General features: G+C 42.1%; 1 protein-coding gene and 3 long non-coding RNA genes across 6 annotated transcripts in view; 2 read left to right on the forward strand and 2 right to left on the reverse strand.

Annotated features, from left to right (window-relative positions):
- Positions 1-27,648, forward strand: part of LOC115169956 (CREB-regulated transcription coactivator 1-like) — a 47,283-nt gene that overhangs the window by 14,466 nt on the left and 5,169 nt on the right. Inside the window, exons 2-13 of the mRNA XM_029726119.1 lie at positions 15,037-15,147; positions 16,921-17,049; positions 17,261-17,322; positions 18,372-18,460; positions 20,209-20,294; positions 20,537-20,571; positions 21,135-21,346; positions 21,565-21,686; positions 22,028-22,204; positions 23,555-23,659; positions 25,055-25,138; positions 25,573-25,741. Coding sequence (XP_029581979.1) covers positions 15,037-15,147; positions 16,921-17,049; positions 17,261-17,322; positions 18,372-18,460; positions 20,209-20,294; positions 20,537-20,571; positions 21,135-21,346; positions 21,565-21,686; positions 22,028-22,204; positions 23,555-23,659; positions 25,055-25,138; positions 25,573-25,741 — 1,381 coding nt within the window. The remainder of the gene's footprint in view (positions 1-15,036; positions 15,148-16,920; positions 17,050-17,260; positions 17,323-18,371; positions 18,461-20,208; positions 20,295-20,536; positions 20,572-21,134; positions 21,347-21,564; positions 21,687-22,027; positions 22,205-23,554; positions 23,660-25,054; positions 25,139-25,572; positions 25,742-27,648) is intronic.
- LOC115169957 (uncharacterized) lies at positions 999-1,638 on the forward strand. The gene is made up of 2 exons (XR_003870941.1): positions 999-1,228; positions 1,424-1,638. It is a non-coding gene; the product is annotated as an uncharacterized LOC115169957 (long non-coding RNA).
- On the reverse strand, positions 3,741-6,294 carry LOC115169959 (uncharacterized). Of its 2 annotated transcripts, XR_003870945.1 has the most exons (5): positions 6,233-6,294; positions 6,081-6,127; positions 4,735-5,809; positions 4,077-4,136; positions 3,741-3,916 (listed from the first exon to the last, which is right to left on the reverse strand). It is a non-coding gene; the product is annotated as an uncharacterized LOC115169959 (long non-coding RNA). The 2 variants fall into 2 exon arrangements; XR_003870944.1 differs by having other exon boundaries at positions 4,077-5,809.
- LOC115169958 (uncharacterized) lies at positions 6,290-7,656 on the reverse strand. 2 transcript variants are annotated; one of them, XR_003870943.1, is made up of 4 exons: positions 7,365-7,656; positions 6,608-6,705; positions 6,429-6,490; positions 6,290-6,320 (listed from the first exon to the last, which is right to left on the reverse strand). It is a non-coding gene; the product is annotated as an uncharacterized LOC115169958 (long non-coding RNA). The 2 variants fall into 2 exon arrangements; XR_003870942.1 differs by having other exon boundaries at positions 6,295-6,320; positions 6,433-6,490.

A 27,648-nucleotide genomic window follows, 5' to 3' on the forward strand; every position in this document is an offset into this window, starting at 1 on the left:
CCTATGTAGATATTCTATTAAAACAAAATCTGCCGTTTCCAGCTAGAATAGTCATTTACAACATTAACAATGTCTACACTGTATTTCTGATCAATTTTATGTGATTTTAATGGACAAAAGTGCTTTTCTTTCAAAAACAAGGACATTTCTAAGTGACCCCGAACTTTTGAACGGTAGTAGTGTATTTTGATTTAACACATTTTTTGGTTACTACATGATTCCATGTGTGTTATTTCATAGTGTTGATGTCTTCACTATTATTGTACAATGTAGAAAATAGTAAAAATAAATAACCCTTTGAATGAGTAGGTGTGTCTAAACTTTTGACTGGTACTGTACATCAAGGGTGGTCAACCATCCTCTAGGAGAGCTAATGGTGTGCAAGCTTTTATTCCAGTCACCCTCTAACAAAGCACATTTTAGAAATTAGCTGCTCAACCGGACCTGGATAAACTGGCTGTTTGAGCAGGGCTTGATCAAAAGCCTGCACACCCAGTAGCTCTCCAGCCTTAGGTTTGAACACGTATTTTATTCAGTTGCCTAACAGGTATTCTACTTTTTGGGGGGTTAATTGCCTTGCATAACACGAGATGGTACATGGGATCAGAGAGCAGCCTCGCAGTGCCCATACCACATTACGCTGATTTTTTTTTTTTTATACGGACATAGAGACACCGCTAATTGTTGGTCATGGAAATTTGGTTAAAAGACATGAAATTCTACCTAAAATGTGTATTAACCCTGTAGGGGGAGTGAGTGAAGTTATAGACATGAAATTCTACCTAAAATGTGTATTAACCCTGTAGGGGGAGTGAGTGAAGTTATAGACATGAAGATACCACTTCAACCACAGAGTAAGACTGCCTTCAAACCAAAATGCATTAAACGCATGTCCAACACAGATGTTTGGTCAGGAAAATGCTGTTCTATGTTTTTAATTAGTTGAAGGATAGTCTTTGCTACTTTTCTGACGGACAACACAAGCCTCACCCCCAACACACTCCTCCTTTGGAAAACCATTGAGTTGCTGTGTTTCATGCATCCATTTGTCTGATTGGAAGGCACCCTTTATATTCCTCAATATTTAACAATGTAAATGTTAACTCTTGCTCTCTCATTCAATTGCATTCTGTACCTCTATCCATTTCTCAACAGGTGCTACAGAGAGAATATTCCAAGGACCACCAAAGCCTTCTGACCAACAATCTGCAATCTCTCCAGAGTAGAAGTAAGCGCTGCTGGTGGTAATATACTTTACGCACTATGTAAACCTCCTTAACTATGGCTGTCTGTGTGATGACATATAGCATATTATCCACGGCCACTGGTTGGATTGGATTTACTGTACTCACTCCAATTCGTGCTCTCTCCTCCCTCTAAAAGTCTCCCAGACAAACTAACGTGTCCATCCCCCTATCCCTAGGTGAGTCTGCTGGGCGATGGAACTCTTGAGCAGCACGTGTAAAAACCTGCCACCCTGTTGTTAGCCATCAGCAGACAGTTAGTTCCCTGAGGAAGGATGCAACTGTCAAGGCTTTTCAATGGCCAAATGTAGGGGGGGAGGGGGTCGATCACCAAACGCAATAAAGTTTTGTAGTTGTCTACTCATGTTCATTTAAAAAAAAAAAAAACGTTGTTTAATCCATATAATTGTATTTTTAAATGTTGCGATATGCCTGGCTGGGCCTCTTGCTTTTCACTGACAGTCACAACTCAACTGTTTTGGTATTTGCAGCGCACGCTGCCCAAATTGCGGGCCCTTCCGACTGTAAGCTATGTGATTTTAAAACTATTTTTTTATTTTTTATTTAAGAAGCAATTGATCCTCTGTGGCTAAATCATCCTTTCTTGTGTAGTAGCCTATTTTGAATGATTATGTATTTCTGTATAGACAGGAGTAAACTAATTAGGCTATATAATTCAATTTACTTCAGGGAAAGCTTAGCTTCCCCTAGCCATATGGACATGCCCCCTGTTCCTTTTTAATGTGGCATGAACACAACCAGTCATGATGTTTTCATCTGATTGTCAAACAATCACTGCTCCTGTAAGATACCTGTACACATTTGTCCACTCACAAAATAATTTCAGCATCCAAACCCCCACGGTGCACTATGCATCTGCAATTTGATGAGTGGAAAGAGACATCTGTTACAAAACACCTACATGTATTGTACTGACATTCTGTGATTGTCATTAGGTCTACACTTGTAGCCTGAATTGATGCCTCCACTGTTGTCCACACGCGCCTCTGTCTCAGCCACTCATCTCCGCCTTGTTTACAAGTATCTCGGCCACTCATCTCTACCTTGACAAAATGTAAGTGTTCTCCTCAAACCACAATGCAATTTGGCTCATAAACCACCCGGTTTCCAGTCAATTCGCAAATGTTGGGGCATGTTGTATTAATTGTGATAGGCTCATGTTTTACTGGTACGGTGTACCCACACTATTTATCTTTGCGTACTGGACTGTGCCACCTTACTTTCACCCCCTGTGTATATAAGACAACACACAGGTGTGCCTACGAAATACATATCCCAGACAAGCCTGAAGAATAGGACAAATAGACAAGTGAATGTCAGTTCTTTCATTTGACTCAGTTTGACATTTCACTACTGGACACGCCCTCTTGCGGTCATAGTTTGGCCAATCAGAGCTTTGTGGGTGTACGCCATAAATGTCTATAACACCCGGCACCGCTCTGGTTTCCTAATTCTTAGCCTCTTCATAAGTCTATTTGGTTACTTGCCTGTTAAGCAGCTTTCTTCAGAAAACTAGCTCTCAATTTAACTGTTTCTTTTAGTGAGGATTAACACCCCAGCACAGCATTCAGTGGCTAATTTTCAGGAATTCTGCTAACTTCACTGAGTGAAATTCAGAGTTAAATAGCTAAACTTTTAAAGTGTCTTGGCTAGTTAGTGGGTTAACTGCACCACTGGTGTTTTAGCGAGCATCCTCTGGGCTAAACCGCCATTAGATTTGTTTGGCTAGCATGAGCAGTGCTGTTTCTTCAGTGTGTTACCCCACCATTGAAGCACCACCCCTTTCACATTCCCCTGTGAAAGATAACCCACCCATTTGTTCTACCTCGAGTTACTTAGTTTACACACCGAGTCAACACTTGGCGCTGCAGAGGGTAGTGCGAACGGCCCAGTACATCACTGGGGCCAAGCTTCCTGCCATCCAGGACCTATATAATAGGCGGTGTCAGAGGAAAACCCATAAAATTGTCAGAGACTCCAGTCACCCAACTTATAGACTTTTCTCTGCTACCGCACGGCAAGCGGTACCAGAGTGCCAAGTCTAGGACAGTAAGGCTTCTACCCCCAAGCCATAAGACTGCTGAACAGTTCATAAAATTGCCACTGGACAATTTACATTGATTTCCCCTCCCCTTTTGTACACTGCTGCTACTCGCTGTTTGTTTGTTACCTATGCATAGTCACTTCGCCCCCACCTACATGTACAGATTACCTCAACTAGCCTGTACCCCCGCACACTGACTCGGTACCGGTGTACTCTGTATATAGCCTTGTTATGTTATTCTTATTGTGTTCATTTTTATTTTAGTCTACTTGGTAAATATTTTCTTATTGAACTGCACTGTTGGTTAAGGGCTTGTAAGTAAGAATTTCAAGGTAAAGTCTACACTTGTTGTATTCGGTGCATGTGACAGTTTGATTTGATCTCTCACGCGATGGCTCAGCTAGCTGGCTATCATCACTCAGGTGCAGTTCTTGTGTCTGTAGCAGTTTTCATGAATGAGTGGATACATAATACATGTTAAATGACTGAGATAGAGATAAGGAGACTCTTGCTGTGATGTAAGGTACAACTGAAGGCCCCAATATTCAGTCAGGCAGCTGGAAGCAGGTGTTTCACCATCCAGGCCCATGTCACAGCATGCAGAGGCCTGATGGGGAGACGACAAATACGTGATGTACCTTAATCACCAAAGCCGTGTTAGCATTTACTGCACATGTTGCTAAACAATCCAACCATTTTGTAAGTGTCAATGATATGAATGGATAATTCACATACAATATCCACTTCATAAGCATTGGCTGTAATACCTCTAGGGTCCTTTGGTTGTCTTGCGGTTTTCTGCTTTCTAGTGATCTTACTCCCTCCACCTGAAATGCAATAACAAAAACATGAATAACAATAATCCTAGTCAGTCAGTTTGGCTAACTGTGTTAATTAAAAACACTCAAGTAAATGTGTACAAGCCTATACAGCCAAATTATACAAAAACAATACAGCCGGTTTACAGGAGGGGCATATCTTGCCAACTTTCAGTACCCAATTAAATCAACAAACAGGCAGTGTAGCAAAGTAGTTTGACAGTGTTCAAAAGTCAGTAACAAGTCTAAAATATAGCTAGAAAATATCTTTTTTATTTTCTAGAAAGCTAACATTTAGGTAGTGATGATTGTGGGAGTTTTTCTCCCAGCAGTTCTAATTTAGCTAACGTAGTTTGACATAAACTTTATCAGATGGTTAACTAGAAAATATATTTGTTTTCCCTCGCATCTAAAGCTGCCTGCTAAAACTACCGTTAGCCAGTTGATAGTAAAACTAGGATGGACGTCTGAAGCCAGCTTGCTAAAGTTAACTTAGCTGCTGTCAATGGAGTTTGTCTGAAATGTACCATTTTATATTTCACATGATAAACAAACTACTGTCATGCCTTTACACACAAAAAAAGAATCGATGTACACAAAAGGTTACCTTTATTCTAATACTTCAGGCCAAGTAACATTAATGTTACTTTGTAGAAATGACATCTTCAAATTACTTCCTGAGATGTGATTGATAGAACAATCCAGCCAATAGTTGCAGCAATAGGCGGCTCTGGTTTTGGCTGATTGCGAATCTCTTTCTACAAATGTACAAAACATACAAGTTCACGAGTCTCTTGGTAACGTGACAGAACCCCCGAGCAGATATCTGCAAGTGTATTTTTGATGCACAGCAGAATATTCAGTCGTAAATTGACTTGTAATAATTAAAATAAATGATGCTTGCAAATCTTATTGAATGTATTCAAATGTCAAGTTACACATTTGCGACCATTGTTACATTTCTCACACGATACAAGCTTCCGAAATTACACATTGCGATTCGTACTTGCAACAACTAATCTCAATGTGCGACCGTGAAATAGAAACTCCCAGGGCTCTTTCTGTCATCCTTATTACCACATATGCGGGTAGAGCTAGCGACATTGGCATAGTGCACTGACTGAAGTACCCCTTGGTTTATGGAACAAGCACCGCTGACTGCAGTGTGCAATTCGGGGCGGGTCTCAATGTGTTTGTTTTTGTCTGACGTTTGACAGTCACATTGAATACAAACGCACACGTTTGCGCAAGTCACACGTTGAATACAAACGTATTTCATTTTAAGATCGTAAGAAATATATAAAGTACCAGCAGATGTGTTGTAACACGTTTTGCTTCATGCTATATTTGAGACAAGCTACTGATATTGTTGCAGTGAACAGACTTGTCATGTACTGTTAAAATTGTGTTGATAAATGTTAACTTTATATTATTTCAATTAACACAGCAGACAAAAACAAGGTTTGCCACTCCTCAAAAATGGTTTCACTCCTGCTCCTCAAGAGGCAAAGACAGTCATTTTCTTGTTGTCAACTGCCTCCACATTGAACATCTCATAATCTCTCTGGAACTGGAACATGAATGGTTCCTTGAGGAGAATCCCAATTACACTAGGGAGGGAAACAGTGCCTTTAAATGTTTGTAGTTCACACCACATTGCTGCCTCCAGGCTGTCCCTTTTCCTTGAAGAAAAAGGAAGAATAAATATTAAGAGTAGTGCCTCATTGTGTCATCAATTCAAATTACACCCTACTTTCACAATACCACCATGCAAACAAAAGCCACAATTACTAAAGGGGTTTTCAGTGATATCTAGAACTACTCAAGTCATCACAACTATTATATCTTGCCATGCATCAAGCCTTCAGCATTACACAGTAGACTACATACCCAGTTCACAGCTCCCAGTTCACCATGCATCAAGCCTTCAGCATTACACAGTAGACTACATACCCAGTTCACAGCTCCCAGTTCGTCGTGCATTTTGTTTTCAGTATCGTCTAGAAAGAAAACAGATTGTGGTCATTAAGTAATGTAAGGGAACCTCTAGGGATGTGTGTGTGTATAAGAATGCACCTTACTTTAGCTAATAGCCTATGCAGTACCTGATCCTGCAGAGCTGGATGCTGATGTGACATGCTTTGACTTCTTGGGGGGGGGGGGGGGGGGGGGGGGCGCATCTTCTACATCATCCTGAATATATTGGAGAGGGGGAAGGGGTTAAGTCTTTAAACATTGGTTTAAGACTATCACTCATCATATGAGAAAGGGGGGTTTAAGACTATACCACTTATACGACACCGACATGTAGTGTGCTTTGTTTTCGCCTCCTTTTTCAATCATTCAACTTCTCTTCTTCAGACCTTAGTGAGTGAATGACATACATTCAATATGAAAATATATTCAGGTCAGTCTGTCTACAGTGAAACAAGTGATTTTAAGGACGCAAATGAAAAGTTTTTATAATGTTCAAGACTTACGGCATTGGAAAGTTCGCAGAACTAGGCACCACCATCGCTTAATTTGCTGCATGTTTTCCTTTGAAAAAGAAAATCAGCCAATCGGATGGGAGTCCCAACTACAACAATAATGATAATAGTTAATACTTTTTTGAACACAGTTGGAACTGAATTAGCCTAAGTATTTTTCACAACATGTATGGATTTTGCTGGACCAGAAAATGTTTTTTCGACTGCAAACACACCATTTCTCGCATCAATGTACTCACATGCCAAAAATCTATCATTGGATCCTGTTTCAAAGCAATGTGTATGCTTTCTTCGTAAATGTGTTTACGTTTTTCTTATTTAACTTCAGTTTGCAGTGTGGACAAGTTACAATTACTTTTCTTGACTTGCCATGTATGTTGGGACCTGGTGATTTCATTATTGTATATACTATGTGTAGGCTGTGTAGACTCGCTGTGTGTAACTAAGGGAATGGGATCAACGATACACATTTAGAGCCAGCCAAACACAACAAGGCATACATTAAAGAAACACAGAAAAATCAACAATCAAATCGATTACATAACTGTACATATAAACCTAGGCTTACTGCTCAAGTAGGCAAATTTGTCCAAATAACATTCCCTCATTGTGAGCAATTAGCTAGCTCATGTGCAAATGAACGGTATGCTAACATCGGTGCGGTAGTTGGTCATATAAACACATACCACTGCACTGGTATAACATGAATATTACAAAGTACATTATGCATAATGACAGTCTCACTCACTTCCATGGTTTATATTTTTATCCATGTAGGTTAGGTTCGATTAAGTTTCCTTTCGTTGACGTTAATACCATCGACGTTTACCTCAACTTGGGTGACCTTGAAGGGTTCGGTTAAACACATTGATCCCGGCCCCCGAACTGCACACTGCAGTCAGGGGCTTCTCTTATGGAATGGTGTAGTATTGGCTATGGGCGGGGTCGACCCGGGCTGGGCCTGCCCACCACACATTTTCATTGGTTGAGACCTATTCAAATTCCACCACGTAGCCTGGGTATTGAAACGTCAGCACGTACATGCAACAGATAAGCTAGCTAGAGTGGCTAGTTAGCTGGATAACATTCTAGCAAATATGGTCCAGTATGAAGATGGGCAGAAACTGCTTCTCCAATAGAAATTCCAAATCACACTTGTAAACGTTGTCATGGAAACTTTGGCTAGCTACGCTCATGCGCAGAGACTCGTCATAGGGTTTAACGGTCGTCTCGCACTGAGCTGCGCAGGTACATGCCGTCAAATCAAAGGCACTTTTTATATATGAAGTTGTTTTTGACACATTAAAACATGTCAGTTCGAGAACATTTTGGATCTAAGTAAGAATTGTTCACTTCTCTCATTGACGTATCAAGCTCCAAACCCCGGCCTGGTCTGCTTCGCAAGTGTTTCCATAAGTCTTGGGATGTTGCGCCTCTGGGTTTAGAAACTGATTTTGACCAATGGGTAAAATAATGTTAATTCTATAGATAATCCCATTAAGAAAACCAACGGTCCAAACCTCACGTCTCTATCATAATCCACTCAAAAGCATGGCCATGAGACTACAGTACATATGAGGACACCGAGGTCCAGACCTATGTCATTTTTTCTAATTTGAAATATATATATTTTTGTTCACAAAAAATCTATATATAAAGTATTTTGTACACAAAGGAAATAAATTATGGGTCAACATGTAAATATTGCTTCCAACGTTGATCAAAGTTTTGGCTCCCGGACTTGTGTTTTTAGCAGCACATTCACCACTCTCTCAAACGGCTAACTCCGCCCTCTCACCATAATGAACCATTTCTTTTGTCTGAAAAGACAAACTCTGTGTTCTCGGCGGACGGGAACTCTTAGGCTAAATTAGTGCAGCTACTGAGATGGTCAATCAGATAGCTCAAATCACCATGCCTACAGTGCTTCCACGTGCCCGGCCACAGCGAAGTTCGATACTAGCCTACATAAGATTTAATAACTTTTAAAACCATGACCACAGAGAGACTGTCAAAGAATACAGCTACGAGCTTCTGTTTTTAGGAGTGATTTCATGTTGAATTTTTCATTCATCACTGTCAACACTTTTTAGTCAACACTACTAGAAAACATAATGCGCTTCTCCCTACTTTCACTCACGCTGCAACTGCAATGAATGAGTAGCCTAGTGTATCGATAGCCCTGCGTTTTTATTATTATTATCAGCTCGTACACCCACTATTTTAATAGTGAAGAATATTTCACTTTCTCTGGTCATAGGAACAACATACATTTCTGCATGAGGCAGATGCGGTGCAACTTGAGATTTGCAATCAGGTGGAAGACTGTGTCCCCTCTCTCTAGTCAGTTCCACCGGAGGAAAGGAAGGAGAGAGCAGGGACCATGAGAGGCGGACCCTCTGCTGCTCTCTCCCGCCGCTGAGACTAATGCCGTGTTAAAAACAACTGGGAACTCGGAAATGTACGACTTCCGACTTCAGTGCGTTCAAAGACAACTGGGAACTCAGGAAAAAACGAGATCCGACTGGGAAAAATATTTTTGAACGGTCATCCAACTCGGAATTCCAAGTCAGAAACTATTTCACTGACATCATGATTTGACCCGAGTTCCCAGTTGTTTTGAAAGCACCATTACCCTCAGATGCAGGTACCATCAGTCCAGTAAAATAAAAAAAGTGAATAATTTGCAAATTATTTACATTTATGCTCAGCTGTGCCTTGCAAGTGCTACACCAACTGATGATCTATTTTGTAATCAAATCTCGAGTTTTGGAATATAATATGTCTGAGAATAACAATATCGGTAGGCCAGGCATATAGGCAAAATGCTGTGATAATGTATTAGGCCTACTGCCCAAATCGCATTCTTACAGAACTGTTTTTATTAGGTCAATGTTAAAACATTTTAAGTCATGTTTTGAAAGAATCTGAGCAGTAGATCTCAACTTGCTTTTTGACTGCGAAAGTGATCACTGGTGTAGACCATGTATCTGATGCTGTCTGGACCAAAAGAGTATGGCATGTCATACTATTTCTGTCCAGACAGCATCAGATACATGGGCTACATATAGATGGGTACTGTTTCGCTCGCTTGGATGCTCTCTTTGGTGATATATACTGAACATAAATATAAACGCAATATGTAAATTGTTGTTCCCATGTTTCATGAGCTGAAATAAAAGATCCCAGAAATGTTCCATATGCACTAAAAGCTTATTTCTCTCAAATTTGGTGCACAAATGTGTTTACATCCCTCTTATTGAGCATTTCTCCTTTGCCAAGATAATCCAGCCACCTGACATGTGGCTTTTCAAGAAGCTGATTAAACAGCATGATCATTACACAAGTGCCAAAAGGCTACTCTAAAATGTGAAATTCTGTCACACAACACAATGCCACAGATGTCTCAAGTTTTGAGGGAGGGTGCAATTGGCATGCTGACTGCAAGAATGTCCACCAGAGCTGTGGCCATAGAATTAAATGTAATTTCTCTACCAGAAAAACTTAGTTTAGAGAATTTGGCAGTACGTCCAACAAGCCTCAACCGCAGACCAAGTGTATGGCATTGTGTGGGCGAGCAGTTTGCCGATGTCAACATTGTGAACAGAGTGCCCCATGGTGGTGTTGGGGTTATGGTATGGGCAGGCATAAGCTACTGTCGTCGAACACAATTGCATTTTATCGATGGCAATTTGAATGCACACAGATACCGTGACGAGTGCATCGATGACGGTGTCCCCACAGTGACAGTACGTAACCCAACCAGAAGCCATGGATTACAGGCAACATCCACACTGAGCTAAAGGGACAGGTAAAGCGTCAAGACAGGACTAAGATTGAATCCTAGTACACCGGCTCCGACGCTCGTCAGATGTGGCATGGCTTGCAAACTATTACAGACTACACAGGGAAGCACAGCCGCGAGCTGCCCAGTGACACGAGCCTACTAGACGAGCTAAATTACTTCTATGCGCGGTTCGAGGCAAGCAACACTGAAGCATGCATGAGAGCACCAGCTGTTCCGGACGACTGTGTGATCACGCTCTCCGTAGCCGATGTGAGTAAGGCCTTTAAACAGGTCAACATACACAAGGCTGCAGGGCCAGAGGGATTATACGCCGAGCATGCTCTAGCAAGTGTCTTCACTGACATTCAACCTGTACCTGACTGAGTCTGTAATACCAACATGTTTCAAGCAGACCACCATAGTCCCTATGCCCAAGAACACCTAAATGACTATTGACCCATAGCACTCACGTCTGTAGCCATGAAGTGCTTTGAAAGGCTGGTCATGGCTCTCATCAACACTATTATCCCAAAACCCTAGACCCACTCCAATTTGCATACTGTCCCAACAGATCCACAGATGATGCAATCTCTATTGCACTCCACACTGCCCTTTCCCACCTAGACAAAAGGAACACTTACGTGAGAATGCTATTCATTGACTACAGCTCAGCATTCAACACCATAGTGCCCTTAAAGCTCATTACTATGCTAAGGACCCTGGGACTTAACACCTCCCTCTGTAACTGTATCCTGGACTTCCTGACGGGCCGCCCCCAGGTGGTAAGGGTAGGTAACAGCACATCTGCCACGCTGATCCTCAACACTGGCCCCTCAGGGGTGCGTGCTCAGTCCCCTCATGTACTCCCTGTTCACCCATGACTGCATGGCCAAGCACGACTCCAACACCATCATTAAGTTTGCCAATGACACAACAGTGGTAGGCCTGATCGCCGACAACGATGAGACAGCCTATAGGGAGGAGGTCAGAGACCTGGCAGTGTGGTGCCAGGACAACAACCTCTCCCTCAACGTGATCAAGACAAGGAGATGATTGTGGACTACAGGAAAAGGAGGACCGAGCACGACCCCATTCTTATCGACAGGGCTCTAGTGGAGCAGGTTGAGAGATTCAAGTTCATTGGTGTCCACATCACCAACAATCTGTCATGGTCCAAACACACCAAGACAGTCGTGAAGGGGGCACGACAACTCCTATACCATGCGGTGTCAGAGGAAGGCCCAAAGAATTGCCAAGACTCCTTGCCCATTTGGCAATGTCTGATTTCTGATTGTCATAACACACCACGTACACCACCAATAAGCTGAGCTTCTCAATCACTTTTTCTTTACCTCACATAAGGCAACGAAGTCTTTTTTTTTACATTTTATTTCCTCAGTATTTGAAAAATCTTTCCAACACTCTTGGCCTTGATGTGAAAGAGCAAAATATCATGATCTGATGATCCCATATATGCAATGGAAGCGTTATAAAAATCAGCTGTCTGTCCCGAGCTCACTGGCTCAGGAAACTCTGAGGGCCCGGAATAGGCTAGTTCAGTGGTGACCAACACTTTCTGAGTGAAGATCACTCAAAATGCAAGCCGAGATCTACGGCTCAGATTTGTTTTATTTTTACATGACTTAAACGTAAGCCTATGCAACATTAACCTATTAAAAACAGTACTGTAGCAATGAGGTTTGTGCAGTAGGCTATATGCCAAATACATTATCACCGCATATTGGCTTTGCTTGAATTGCCCTGCCATTGCATTGTTGTTCTGACCATTTAAAAAATATATACATTTCAAAATTTGAGGTAGGCTATATGATCATACTCGTAATAGATCAGTTGTTGTTTTACTCGTGAGGCACAGCTGAGCGAGCATACATTTAAATATTTTACTGGGCTGATGGTGCCTGCATCTGATGGTCAGTCTTAGTGCAACCTGGTCTCAGAGCATAACTTTAACCCTTTTAGCTAACTCTTCCCCTAACCCAAACCTTAACCCTTTAACTTAACTCCTAAACTTAACTCAAACCTTAACCCTAACCCCTAGTAAACGTTATCGAGCTAGCTAACATTAGACATCTAGCTAGAATTTGTAACATATCATACGTTTTGCAAATTCGCAATATATTGTCCATTTAGAAAATTCGTAACATTGTACATTTTGCAAATCGTAACATATCGTACGATATGGTGTGTCTCGAACATCCACAAATTAATACATAACATATCATCTTAAATAATGTTGCAGATTTACATACAGAATAATACGAAATGCTCGGAGACCAGGTTGCTCAGCAGAGGGAGAGAGCAAGAGGAGACAGGGGTCCGCCTCTCAACATCCCTCCGCTCTCCCTTTCCTCCATTGACACTGACCAAAAAGGGACACCGTCTTCCAGCTGATGGTGAAACTCGAGTAGTACCACATTATTCCTGCATCATGCACAAATTCATGTTGTTACTCCTATGAACAAAGAAAGTGAAATATTTCTCGATTTAAAAAAAAGACCCAATCTGCTAATAATAATGCAAGCCTATCAATACACTTTCCTAGTCATTCATTACAGCGGCAGTGTTGGTTGTAGCGTGAGTGGAAGGTTGAAGAGTGTGCATTCTAATAGCCTCTAAAAGTGTTGAATAAAAGGTGTTGACAGTGCTGAGTAAGAACTTAAACATGAACTCTCTTAAAAACAGCATCTCTTTGCTGTATTCTTTGACATTCTCTCTGGTCATGGTTTTAAACGTTTTGAAATATCACAGTATCAACATTGCTGTGGACTTTTTTTAAGCCTGCTACTTTACTGCAGACACGGTAATCTGACCCATCCGATTGACCAGGGCTAGGCCTATAGTGCACTTGATTTGCTCTCCGGACCCGCCATGAAGGCAGAGTTTGTAGCTTCAGACACATGAAATGGTTCAAAATGGGAACACTTCAAGGAATTTAGCTCTCTTCTTGGCGAAACTTGAGCTGAGGTCAGGAAAGATGAACACCTTGCAACCGCAGAAGTGTAGTTGGTCTCTGCCCTGCCTCTGGAGGATGCGCTCCTTGTCACGGTAATAATGAAAACGGATGATAAACACTCTAGGCTTGGAGTTGTCGTCTCCGCCCGCTGGGGAAGTGTCAATGCGGTGGGCTCTGTCCAGCTTCGGGGTAGATGGAACGATGGCCGGACCTAGCACCTCCGCGAAGAAGTCTGACATGAACTTAACTGAGTTCCCTCCAAGTTTCTCTGGTATACCAACAACCTGAAGATTGCAACGATGAGAATGGGATTCCAGGTCATCGGTCTTGTTAATCAGTTTTTGGTTTTCGGGGCTCAGACGGGCAACCGTTTTCTCATTCTCATTTTCTCACTATGCGGTTACTGTAGTCACACAGGTCATGTTCAAAGCCGTTAAGTTGGTGGCCTTGTTCATCCACAGCGGCTCGGACACCATTCAGGACGGCGGAGAAAGTGGCCAGAGCAGCATCGATGACAGTTTTGAGCTGAGTGGCAATGGTAGCTGTAATATCCGAGATCAGAACTATACAGAAGTTCTGAAGATCTGTGGGGAGTGTGACCGCATGCGTAACGGTTGGACTGGAGTCTGCGCCAGTACCATTCACGTTTGCCATCGCGGTTGAAACGTTAGTTACAGGTCTTCTGCTCCTCAGATTGTGTGACATTTGAATCAAAAAGGTAACTTAAGAACTCATCAATCAAATCTGCTATGTAAGAAAGTGGAATGCAAAGTAAAAATTTGCCAAAATTAACTACCGTAAATTCCGGACTATAAGCCGCAACTTTTTTCCCAGCTTTGAACCTCGCGGCTTAAACAATGACGTGGCTAATATATGGATTTTTCCTGCTTTCAATTTATTTATTTTTTTAAACACATTCTGTGACGTGCTCAGTTTTTTGGCGGCATGAAGTTTTCATTAGACCAATGAAATTGCCGAACGGGTTAAGGTCAAACAACTTTTTTGTTTACTGTTTTGATTAAATCGAGCACTCTCAAACTTCCCATCATTCTGATTACGGTAGTCATTTTGTCACCCTCATCATGGCAAAGACACGGAGAAGTGCATATGATGCAGCTTTCAAGTTGAAGGCGATTGATCTGGCTGTTGGAAAAGGAAATAGAGCTGCTGCACGGGAGCTTGGTCTTAATGAGTCGATGATAAGACGTTGGAAACAGCTTACTGCTAATTTTTTATTTTTTGTTACAAGCCGTGTTTCGTTAAAGCCTATTTATTTTTGTTACAAGCCGTGTTTCGTTAAAGCCTATTTATTTTTGTTACAAGCCGTGTTTCGTTAAAGCCTGTGTAAAGTTCATTTGTTTCAATGTACCGGTAGGCACCTGCGGTTTATAGACATGTGCGGCTTATTTATGTTCAAAATAATATTTTTTTTAAAATTCAGTGGGTGCGGCTTATATTCAGGTGCGGTTAATAGTCCGGAAATTACGGTAATGCGTAAGAGCCTCATCCACAAGCCTCTTCTCCATTCACATGCTGAATCGGAAGCCCCTCCATTTTGTTTTTTAATTATTTGTTCTATTGCCTTTTGAATATTTCATAGCTAACATTATCTGACTCCATGTTTGCTTATTGTTTTGTTTCTTCACTCTCTTTCTTCAGTTACAGAAGACCCAGTATTTACAGCTGGGACAAAACCGTGGGCAGTACTATGGCGGATCATTGCCAAATGTCAATCAGATTGGAAATGGCACCATTGACATGCTTTTTCAGGTAAGTGTGTTTGTAGGACTCTGATTTGAAATATTTGTGGTCTTACCCAAAATTGAACACGTTTACTCTTTTGTTGACATATATTTGGCGATCATTTACAGTTCAAGTTTACATACACCTTAGCCAAATACATTTAAACTCAGTTTTTCACAATTCCTGACATTTAATTCTCGTAAAAATTCCCTGTCTTAGGTCAGTTAGGATCACCACTTTATTTTAAGAATGTGAAATGTCAGAATAATAGTAGAGTGAATGATTTATTTCAGCTTTTATTTCTTTCATCACATTCCCAGTGGGTCAGAAGTTTACATACACTCAATTAGTATTTGGTAGCATTGCCTTTAAATTGTTTAACTTGGATCAAACGTTTCGGGTAGCCTTCCAAAAGCTTCCCACAATAAGTTTGGTGAATTTCGGCCCATTCCTCCTGACAGAGCTGGTGTAACTGAGTCAGGTTTGTAGGCCTCCTTGCTCGCACACGCTGTTTCAATTCTGCCCACAAATTTTCTATAGGATTGAGGTCAGGGCTTTGTGATGGCCACTCCAATACCTTGACGTTGTTGTCCTTAAGCCATTTTGCCACAACTTTGGAAGTATGCTTGGGGTCATTGTCCATTTGGAAGACCTATTTGCGACTAAGCTTTAACTTCCTGACTGATGTCTTGAGATGTTGCTTCAATATATCCACATAATTTTCCTCCCTCTTGATGCCATATATTTTGTGACGTGCACCAGTCCCTCCTGCAGCAAAGCACCCCCACAACATGATGCTGCCATCCCCGTGCGTCACGGTTGTGATGGTGTTCTTCGGCTTGCAAGCCTCCCCCTTTTTCCTCCAAACATAACGATGGTCATTATGGCCAAACTGTTCTATTTTTGTTTCATCAGACCAGAGGACATTTCTCCAAAAAGTATGATCTTTGTCCCCATGTGCAGTTGCAAACTGTAGTCTGGCTTTTTTATGGTGGTTTTGGAGCAGTGGCTTCTTCCTTGCTGAACGGCCTTTCAGGTTATGTTGATGTAGGACTTGTTTTACTGTGGATATAGATACTTTTTTACCTGTTTCCTCTAGCATCTTCACAAGGTCCTTTGCTGTTGTTCTGGGATTGATTTGCACTTTTTGCACCAAAGTGCGTTCATCTCTTGGAGACAGAACGCCTCTCCTTCCTGAGCGGTATGATGGCTGCGTGGTCCCATGGTGTTTATACTTGCGTACTATTGTTTGTACAGATGAACATGGTACCTTCAGGCGTTTGGAAATTGCTCCCAAAGATGAACCAGACTTGTGGAGGTCTACAATTTCTTTTCTGAGGTCTTGACTGATTTATTTTGATTTTCCCATGATGTCAAGCAAAGAGGCACTGAGTTTGAAGGTAGTCCTTGAAATACATCCACAGGTAAACCTCCAGTTGACTCAAATGATGTCAATTAGCCTATCAGAAGCTTCTAAAGCCATGACATAATTTTCTGGAATTTTCCAAGCTGTTTAAAGGCACAGTCAACTAAGTGTATGTAAACTTCTGACCCACTGGAATTGTGATACAGTGAATTATAAGTGAAATATTCTGTCTGTAAACAACTGTTAAAAAAATTACTTGTGTAATCACAAAGTAGATGTCCTAACCGACTTACCAAAACTATAGTTTGTTAACAAGAAATTTGTGGAGTGGTTGAAAAACGAGTTTTAATGACTCCAACCTAAGTGTATGTAAACTTCCGACTTCAACTGTATCTATGTAGCTTGTGACTGGTTTGTTTTGTTGGTGTCTGCAGACTCCCTTTCAAGGTTCAGGTGACACCAGCAGGACAACACGGCATCATGGATTGGTTGACAGAGTTTACCGGGACAGAAACCGCATCACGTCCCCACACGGAAGGCCCCTCGACAAACATGGACGCCAAATATCCTTCACTGTCGATTTACGTAACTGTATTTTTAATACACTTAATTTTACAGTCTCTTATGCAATGGAAATTTGATTACGAATGACATGGTAATATGGTAATTACATTAATAATATAGACTGTACTCTATGGCGCCATGGTGTTTTACATCGTTGACTTCAGTTGTGAGATGCTACAGATTTGTATTGTCCTTAACCAGGGGTCTCACATTGATAGCTGTCCATATGGCTCGGTGTATCTGTCACCCCCACCCGACACCAGTTGGAGGAGGTAAGATAATCCAACTATGTTGTGGCATGTGATACTGTTTGGATTTCGTTGTGAAACGTCCCTTGACTTTTCACAACTGATACATTTAGTCACCCCTAAGTGGTGTAAGTCTCTTTCCCTGTGCTATAGGACAAACTAGGTGGTGTATGTCTCTTTCCCTGTGCTATAGGACAAACTAGGTGGTGTAAGTCTCTTTCCCTGTGCTATAGGACAAACTAGGTGGTGTATGTCTCTTTCCCTGTGCTATAGGACAAACTAGGTGGTGTATGTCTCTTTCCCTGTGCTATAGGACAAACTAGGTGGTGTATGTCTCTTTCCCTGTGCTATAGGACAAACTAGGTGGTGTATGTCTCTTTCCCTGTGCTATAGGACAAACTAGGTGGTGTAAGTCTCTTTCCCTGTGCTATAGGACGAACTAGGTGGTGTATGTCTCTTTCCCTGTGCTATAGGACAAACTAGGTGGTGTATGTCTCTTTCCCTGTGCTATAGGACAAACTAGGTGGTGTATGTCTCTTTCCCTGTGCTATAGGACAAACTAGGTGGTGTATGTCTCTTTCCCTGTGCTATAGGACAAACTAGGTGGTGTAAGTCTCTTTCCCTGTGCTATAGGACAAACTAGGTGGTGTATGTCTCTTTCCCTGTGCTATAGGACAAACTAGGTGGTGTATGTCTCTTTCCCTGTGCTATAGGACAAACTAGGTGGTGTATGTCTCTTTCCCTGTGCTATAGGACAAACTAGGTGGTGTATGTCTCTTTCCCTGTGCTATAGGACAAACTAGGTGGTGTAAGTCTCTTTCCCTGTGCTATAGGACAAACTAGGTGGTGTATGTCTCTTTCCCTGTGCTATAGGACAAACTAGGTGGTGTATGTCTCTTTCCCTGTGCTATAGGACAAACTAGGTGGTGTATGTCTCTTTCCCTGTGCTATAGGACAAACTAGGTGGTGTATGTCTCTTTCCCTGTGCTATAGGACAAACTAGGTGGTGTATGTCTCTTTCCCTGTGCTATAGGACAAACTAGGTGGTGTAAGTCTCTTTCCCTGTGCTATAGGACAAACTCGGACTCTGCGCTGCATCAGAGCACTTTGAACCCACAGGATATTTTTGCAGGAGGCTCACAGGACTTGCAGCTTAAACGAGGTGCGTCGGATTTGAACTTGATATACTTAATATATAAGAGTTTTATAAACTGAACAAAAATATAAAACGCAACATGCAACAATTTAAAATATTTTACTGAGTTCATGGAAGGAAATCAGTCAATTCAAATAAATAAATTAGGCCCTAATCTATGAATTTCACATGACTGGGAACACAGATATGCATCTGTTGGTCACAGATACCTTTAAAAAAAAAAAGGTAGGGGCTTGGATCAGAAAACCAGTTGGTATCTGGTGTGACCATCATTTGCCTTATGCAGTGTGACATCTCCTCCACATAGAATTGATCAGGCTGTTGATTGTGGCCTGTGGAATGTTGTCTCACTCCTCTTCAATGGCTGTGCGAAGTTGCTGGATATTAGCGGGAACTGGAACACGTCGATCCAGAGCATCCCAAACATACTCAATCAGTGACATGTCTAGTGAGTATGCAGGCCATGGAAGAACTGGGACATTTTTAGCTTCCAGGAATTGTGTACAGATCCTCTCGATATGGGGCCGTGCATAGTCATGCTGAAATATGAGGTGATGGCGGTGGATGAATGGCACGACAATGGGCCTCAGGATCTCGTCACGGTATCTCTGTGCATTCAAATCGCCATCGATAAAATGCAATTGTGTTCGTTGTCCGTAGTTTATGCCTGCCCATACCATGATCCCACCGCCACCATGGGGCACTCTGTTCACAACGTTGACATCAGCAAACCGCTCGCTCACACAACGCCATACATGAGGTCTGCGGTTGTGAGGCCTGTTGGATGTACTGCCAAACTCTCTAAGAAATGAGCATTCAATTCTCAGGCAACAGCTCTGGTGGACATTCCTGCAGTCAGCATGCCAATTGCACACTCCCTCAAAACTTGAGACATCTGTGGCATTGTGTGACAAAACTGCACATTCTTTTGTGGCCTTTTATTGTCCCCAGAACAAGATGCACCTGTGTAATTATCATGCTGTTTAATCAGCTCATTGATATGCCTAAAGCCACATCTGTCAGGAGGATGGATTATCTTAGCAAATGAGAAATGCTCACTAACAGGGATGTAAACAAATTTGTGCACCACATTTTTGAGAAATAAGCTTTCTGTGCGTATGGAACATTTCTGGGATCTTTTATTTCAGCTCATGAAAGATTGGACCAACACTTTACATGTTGCCTTTGTACTTTTGTTCAGTGTAACATTACCATTAGTTCATCATTAGATTTTGTTTTTTTTTCTGGTCAGGTGGTTAACAAAAAGTCTTGGCCCTACAATGCCCCAATGCTCCGTTTCCAGTTTGTAGGTTCATTTTTTAATTCAGCGCAAATTAATTAACTCTGTCATTATGAGGAAGGTGATATACGATGTATTGATGATTAAATATTTCTTAATGGCTTTGCCAGCTACCCTTTATTGTACTATTGAATACTCTGGTGTACATGATAAAAGGCTGTCTTTAAAGGCTGTAGACATTACTCATAGGATGAATATGAATATCCAAGTGATTCTCAATGTGACATACTAATGGCTGTCTGAAGCGTATTCCTTTTATTGAGAAACTTGTTTGAAAAATGATATCAAATCATGTATTGATTTAATTTTCCTTTCACTGTTATGGCAAGATGAAAATAAGGGTAATTCAATATGTATTTTTTTGCTTTTTAAAATTCTAGATTAGTGACAATTAGATGAATCGAACTCATTTTCCTCTCTCTTTCTCCCTCTCGTCCTTTCTTTTCCTCTCCAGTGCTTCTGCTTCATGTACCAGGGCCAGAAGACACAGAATCAGATATGGACAAAGACGAACAAAAACAGAACTGGGATGGCAAAAAGGTGAAGTGCACTCAGATCTGGTGATATATCTTAACGCCATTGTTCTACAGCTCTGGGTTCTATTGTATTGTTCTACAGCTCTGGGTTCTATTGTATTGTTCTACAGCTCTGGGTTCTATTGTATTGTTCTACAGCTCTGAGTTCTATTGTATTGTTCTACAGCTCTGAGTTATATTGTATTGTTCTACAGCTCTGAGTTCTATTTTATTGTTACTGAGTTGTCATTTTTATTTTTCCCTCAGAATGTTTCATCAAGGTCCAAGGTCCCAGGAATCAAGTGAGTACTTCCACAGACTAAAATCTAACCATCCTGACTTCAGTATAGCTTTGTGAAAGGCGAATTATGACAGCCCATGACAGTTGGCGGTTTAGTGATGATTTGATGTTTTTCCAACTGATGTTTTGGGACATCATTGACATACTTCAAGAAGTGTTGTGGAGCTAGTGAGTTCTGGCTGTGTAGGATGTTATGTTATTGTTATTTTGAGAATGTGAACAGGGTCCCTTGCAGAAATCTTAGTACTGGGCTTAATAGGAGAGAAAACAATTGGAGGCAATTTCCCTTCCTTTCCTTTGGGGTCATGTTGAAAACATGAAGAGAAGTATATGTCTGGAAAGCATTTGCTGGTAATGCTTTATGCACAACTTCCTGTCCAGCTCGAAGGACCATGTGAAAACCGACAGTGGAAATATTGCTGAAGTCGGGGAGGGGGGTATTCTCATTTATCTTCCTATGCTATTTTACATACACTGCAGCAGCCTGTGAAATCTGCTGACTGTGCATATAATACCTCTACTGTCATTATGGGGATACCAATCATATGTTTTTTCTATTTTCAGCATATTCCCGTCTCCAGATCAGGAACTGACCGCGTCACTGATGCCTTCAGCCCAAAACACGGGCGGCGGCTCCCTGCCTGATCTGACCAACATCCAGTTCCCCCCTCCGCTGCCCACCCCCCTGGACCCTGAGGACTCTACCGTCAGCGCCTACAATAGCACGGGAAACCTGGCCACCAGCCACTCATACAGCTTCAGCTCCACCAGCCAAGGTGACCTCTCAGTCCTCCACCTTCCAGAACCATAGATGTATAGAGTTTGGAAACACAGTCAGAAATTCTGAATTTTCATGTTGGCACCAGAAGTTGGGAGATCATGGTGCCAACATGGCAGACAGTTTGCCGAAATGTATTTTATATATGTCTCTCTGTCTCTAGCTTTCTATGACAGTTGGGATTTTGAAAGATATGTTTGCTGTTTTGTGTCCCAGCAGGACAGACCACCGCCCAGCAGGGCAGGCAGGACAACAACATGGTCAACCAGGACTCCCACCAGCACCAGTCCCTACAGCTCTCCCCCACCCTGTCGCCACCCCTCACCCTCGCCCAGGTAGTACGTACCGTACTCTTCCCTTCTAGCATTGCGATTGTTACATTTCTGAATTACTTTTCTAGTGTATTTACAATGTTTGTACTCTGTAGTTGTTTCCCCCCTGTTTGAATGTACTTAAAGTAAGTTGCTATGGATAATTGGAGAACCTGTCAAATGATTAAAAGGTAATATACCAGGAGCCTTCAGATTCTGAACATCCAAGAGTGTTTCTGAAATTGGGGATTGTACTAAGTTTAGTCATCGCTCTACTTTCGATCACACTCTCTATCACATTTCTGTGGACATCATATTCCGTTTTCCCCCACTGACTAATTTAGAACTCCTATGTCCATCTGTCTCAGGCAGAGACCATAGACGCCATGACACTGGAGGCACAGTTGTCCCAGTACACGTTCTTCAGCCAGCCCTCTTCTCAACAGCAGCAGCAGACCACTCAAGGACTGACCAGGCTGGTCCAGCTCCCCTCCCCTCCGAACACCTCTTCCAGCCAGACACAGAACTCCATGGATATGAACTCGGTAAGCTTACCTTCTCAAACCCTTCCCTCTTCAAAACTTTCCTTATCCTACACTCCTGTCCATAGGAAAAGATAGTGCTGAAACCGACTTAGTGTTCCTACACTATTTAACAAAATGTAGTTTTTCCTGTTCGGCTATCTTTGGTTTGATCTTGAAGTCAAATGAACTAGTCTTCTTTAAGGAAGATGGCTCTGTGCAGGCCAGTCAAGTTCTTCCACACCGATCTCGACAAACCATTTCTGTATGAACCTCGCTAAGTGCACGGGGGCACTGTCATGCTGAAACAGGAAAGGGCCTTCCCCAAACTGTTGCAACAAAATTGGAAGCACAGAATCATCTGGAATGTCTTTGAATGCTGTAACGTTAAGATTTCTCTTCACTGGAACTAAGAGGCATGGACCTTGAAAAACAGCTCCAGACCATTATTCCTCCTCCAACAAACTTTACAGTTGGCACTATACATATGGGCAGGTAGCGTTCTCCTGGCATCCGCCAAACCAAGAGTCGTCCATTGGACTGCCAGATGTTGAAGCGTGATTCATCACAGAGAACGTTTCCACTGCTCCAGAGTCCAATGGTGGCAAGCTTTACACTACTCCAGCCGATGCTTGGCGTTGCGAATGGTGATCGTAGGCTTGTGTGCAGCTGCTCGGCCATGGAAATCCATTTTATGGAGCTCCTGATGAACAGTTCTTGAACTGACTTTGCTTCCAGAGGCAGTTTGGAACTCAGTAGTGAGTGTTGCAACCGAGGACAGACAATTTTTACGCGATACGCTCTTCAGCACTCGGCAGTCCCATTCTGTGTGCTTGTGTGGCCTACCACTTCGTGGCTGAGACATTGTTGCTCCTAGCCGTTTCCACTTCACAATAACCGCACTTACAGTTGACTGGGGCAGCTCTAGCAGGGCAGAAATTTTACGAACTGACTTGTTGGAAAGGTGGCATTCTATGACAGTGCCACATTGAAAGTCACTGAGCTCTTCAGTACAGGCCATTCTACTGCCAATGTTTGTCTATGGATATTGCATGGCTGTGTGCTCGATTTTATACACCTGTCAGCGACGGGTGTGGCTGAAATACCCGAATCAACTAATTTGAAGGGGTGTCCACATACTGCTGTTAATATAGTGGAGCATACCTTTTCAGAAAGGAGCCAGTCAGTCAGCCAGCCAGTAACCCAGCAGGTCAGCCAGCCAGTAACCCAGCAGGTCAGCCAGCCATTCATTCAGCCAGCCAGTAACCTAGCCAGTAACCCAGCGGGTCAGCCAGCCAGTAACCCAGCAGGTCAGCCAGCCAGTCAGACAATTAGCCCGTCAGTGAGTCTAACTAAAATATGATCCTGTATTAGGGCTCTTTCCCCCAACAGTACCGCAGTAGGGCTGGGTCTTCGGCCAATCAGTCTCCAACATCTCCAGTCTCCAATCAAGGCTTCTCACCTGGAGGCTCGCCTCAAGTAAGGGCGTGTGAGCAAAACCCACTGACTGTATACACTGTTCTTCCATCGTAGTTCTGTTTTCGTCGCCGGCTGGGCCCCTTGGCTGCCCCTTTCGGCTGCTCTTGTGCCACCAACCCCCTGCCACCCCCATCGTCGTGTCTCACAGTGTCACTGATCCCGTTCTCCTTGCTGCTTCTCTGTGTCTGCATCCTAAGTGGCCTCGTAGCATAGTCACTAAAATGACACACTTTAGTCAGTTGGTTGAGTTAGGAAAATGTACTTGGTAGTTAACATTTAGCTACCAGAGATGACTTTTAGCCTTGCTAGAGTTTTGAATCCCTTGTGCCTCCACAAGTCCCTGTAGTCTAGATGTAAGCTGTAAGTTCTATGTAAGTTTATAATATAAACTAACTAATTGAACATAACATTGAACGACTAAGTCATCCCTTTTTAGAGGAATCATAAAAGATTTCACTCAGTATCTAGGCTACTAGCTAAATGCTTCGGTTGGCTTTGCCCATCGATTCTTTCTGTCACCTAGACGGCTAACCTACAGTGTTGTGAGTTACATGCGGTGCGGCAGACAGTCCATGTGCTGTTATCATGCCCTTGCCCGCTGTTCTTTTGGCAGGGCACAGATAATGTGGTTCTGAACTGAAAGGGGCATGGCGAAGGCTGCCTTACTGAGTCTGCCTGTGAATATAATCCAATTATTTATACATTAAGGCAGACGATGAAAGCGGAAACATTTTCAGCTTTTATAAGAATATGTAATTAAAACTTCAAGAGCATTACTGGATGATTTGAATGTTTTTGATATTCTAGCTTTACCCACGAAAGGGATTTCCATATGATTTCATTCTATTTCATGGTTTTATTTTATCTAAGTTATTAAGAATTCTTAGTACAAGACATGCATGGTAACCAACTCCATACAACATTGTTGGTTGTGGGTTGATGACATTTATGAAGTTCTTTTGAGTAGTATTCAGTGCATGTTGACATTGGCTGGTTGGGCACTTAACAGCAACATCTGTCGAACCATCTTTAAAGGTGAGATGGGCAGGTTACTATGATGACTTAATTAATCAACTAATGGATGAGATTGAGGTTGATTGCACAGCAAATTAATTGATGGGCTTGCGAAACATGATTCCTGCTGTTTTTGTACTTTGTCATGCTTTATCTATTGTCTAGGCAGCAGTATGTTATTGTTTGTTTTCAGGATTGCAGATGTGTGCGGTGATTTCGGTGTTGCCTGAACCCAATGGTTTGATGTGAATGTCTTGTGAATTGTGACAATTCAGTTGTGGTGTGATTGTGCTCTCTATCGGCTCTTCCTTTCCTGTGTTTTATCCCTGTACATTATCATCATGGTATTGTTTTTAACAAGGGGATATGCTTGTGTTCTAGCACCACTCCATATTGGGTAGTGTATTTGCTGACTTCTATGACCAGCAACTCACATCCAGACAGACCAGTGCTCTCTCCCAACAGGTAAGGTTTAACATCCTACCTCAGAACTAATTATGCAAGCTAATATTAGTTACTTTTGATATGGCATTATATGCCAATATCTTGGTATCAAAGCACAGTATATTAATACAGGGTTACCCAAACTCGGTCCGCAGGACCCCAAGGGGTGCACGTTTTGTTTTTTGCCCTAACACTACACAGGTGATTTAAATCAACTAATCATCAAGCTTTGATCATTTGAACAAGCTGTGTAATCATAGGGCAAAAACCAAAACGTTCACCCCTTGGGGTCCCCAGGACCAAGTTTAGGAAACACTGGATTAATAGTTTCAATTTTTTCCCATTGTACTGAATCTTTATATTGACCATTTGGCACCTGTTAATAGCAGAGAAATGAGCCCTTGTTGTTGAGTGTTGGCTAACCTCATGTTCTGTTTTCTCTGTTCCTCGAACAGCTGGAGCAGTTCAACATGACAGACAACAACAGTCTGTACGGCCAGTGCTCCACCCTCAACTACTCCCAAGCAGCCATGATAGGTTTGATGGGTAGCCACAGCAACCTGCAAGACTCCCAGCAGCTGGGCTACAGTAGCCATGGCAACATCCCCAACATCATTCTCACAGGTACTATTCTGCCACACCAGGTAGCTCACTCAAGCCTCTGCAAGGCTAGGTAGTGGAATAGAGCTCACTTAATGTAAACACTCTCTCAATACAAAGCTCTAACCTTTGTTATGTCTAGGGGTCCAATGCACACCTTGCTCTACCATAAGCTGTCTGAATGTTTGCATTTAGCATGAAAGGGAGTGTAAGCAGACTGGCTCAAACCAGAATAGAAGGAGGAGTGGGAGGCCCCGGTGCACAACTGAGCAAGAGGACAAGTACATTAAGAGTGTCTAGTTTCCTCAACTGGCAGCTTTATTAAATAGTCCCGGCAAAACACCAGTCTCAACATCAACAGTGAAGAGGCGACTCAGGGATGCTGGCCTTCTAGGCAGAGTTCCTCTGTCCAGTGTCTGTGTTATTTTGCCCATCTTAATCTTTTCTTTTTATTGGCCAGTCTGAGATATGGCTTTTTCTTTGCAAATCTGCCTAGAAGGCCAGCATCCCAGAGTCGCCTCTTCACTGTTGACGTTGAGACTGGTGTTTTGTGGGTACTATTTAATGAAGCTGCCAGTTGAGGACTTGTGAGGCGTCTGTTTCTCAAACTTGACACTCTAATGTACTTGTCCTCTTGCTCAGTTGTGCACCGGGGCCTCCCCCTCCTCTTTCTATTCTGGTTAGGGACAGTTTGCGCTGTTCTGTGGAGGGAGTAAGACACAGCTTTGTACAAGATCTTCAGTTTCTTGGCAATTTCTCGCATGGAATAGCCTTCATTTCTCAGAACAAGAATAAACTGACGAGTTTCAGAAGAAAGTACTTTGTTTCTGGCCATTTTGATCCTGTAATCGAACCCACAAATGCTGATGCTCCGGATCCTCAACGAGTCTAAAGGTCCGTTTTATTGATTCTTTAATCAGAACAACAGTTTTCAGCTGTGCTAACATAATTGCAAAAGGGTTTTCTAATGATCAATTAGCCTTTTAAAATTATAAACTTGGATTAGCTAACACAACGTGCCATTGGAACACAGGAGTGATGGTTGCTGATAATGGGTCTCTGTACGCCTATGTAGATATTCCATAAAAAAACATTAACAGCTACAATAGTCATTTACAACATTAACAATGTCTATTTCTGATCAATTTGATGTTATTTTAATGGACAAAAAATGTGCTTTTCTTTTCAAAAACAAGGACATTTCTAAGTGACCGAAACTTTTGAACGGTAGTGTATGTATGTACAGTACCAGTCAAAGGTTTGGACACACCTACTCATTATTTGTACTATTTTCTACATTGAAGAATAATAGTCAAGACATCAAAACTGTGAAATAACACATGGAGTCATATAGTAACCAAAAAAGTGTTAAACAAATCAAAATATATTTTATATTTGAGATTCTTCAAAGTAGCCACCCTTTCCCTTGATGACATTTTTGCACACTCTAGGCATTCTCTCAACCAGCTTCATGAGCTAGTCACCTGGAATGCATTTCAATTAACAGGTGTGCCTTGTTAAAACTTCATTTGTGGAATTTGTTTCCTTCTTAATGTGTTTAAGCCAGTCAATTGTGTTGTGACAAGGCAGGGGTGGTATACAGAAGACAGCCCTATTTGGTAAAAGACCAAGTCCCTATTATGGACAAGAACAGCTCAAATAAGTAAAAAACACACGAAGGTCAGTCAATCTGGAACATTTCAAGAATTTTGAACGTGCAGTCGCAAAAACCATCAAGCGCTATGATGAAACTGGCTCTCATGAAGACTGCCACAGGACAGGAAGACCCAGAGTTACCTCTGCTGCAGATGATAAGTTCATTAGAGTTAACTGCACCTCATATTGCAGACCAAATAAATACTTCACAGAGTTCAAGTAACAGACACATCTCAACATCAACTGTTCAGAGGAGACTGCGTGAATCAGGCCTT

The sequence above is a fragment of the Salmo trutta genome, chromosome 31 (genome assembly GCF_901001165.1).
Source record: "Salmo trutta chromosome 31, fSalTru1.1, whole genome shotgun sequence".
NCBI lineage: Eukaryota > Metazoa > Chordata > Actinopteri > Salmoniformes > Salmonidae > Salmo > Salmo trutta.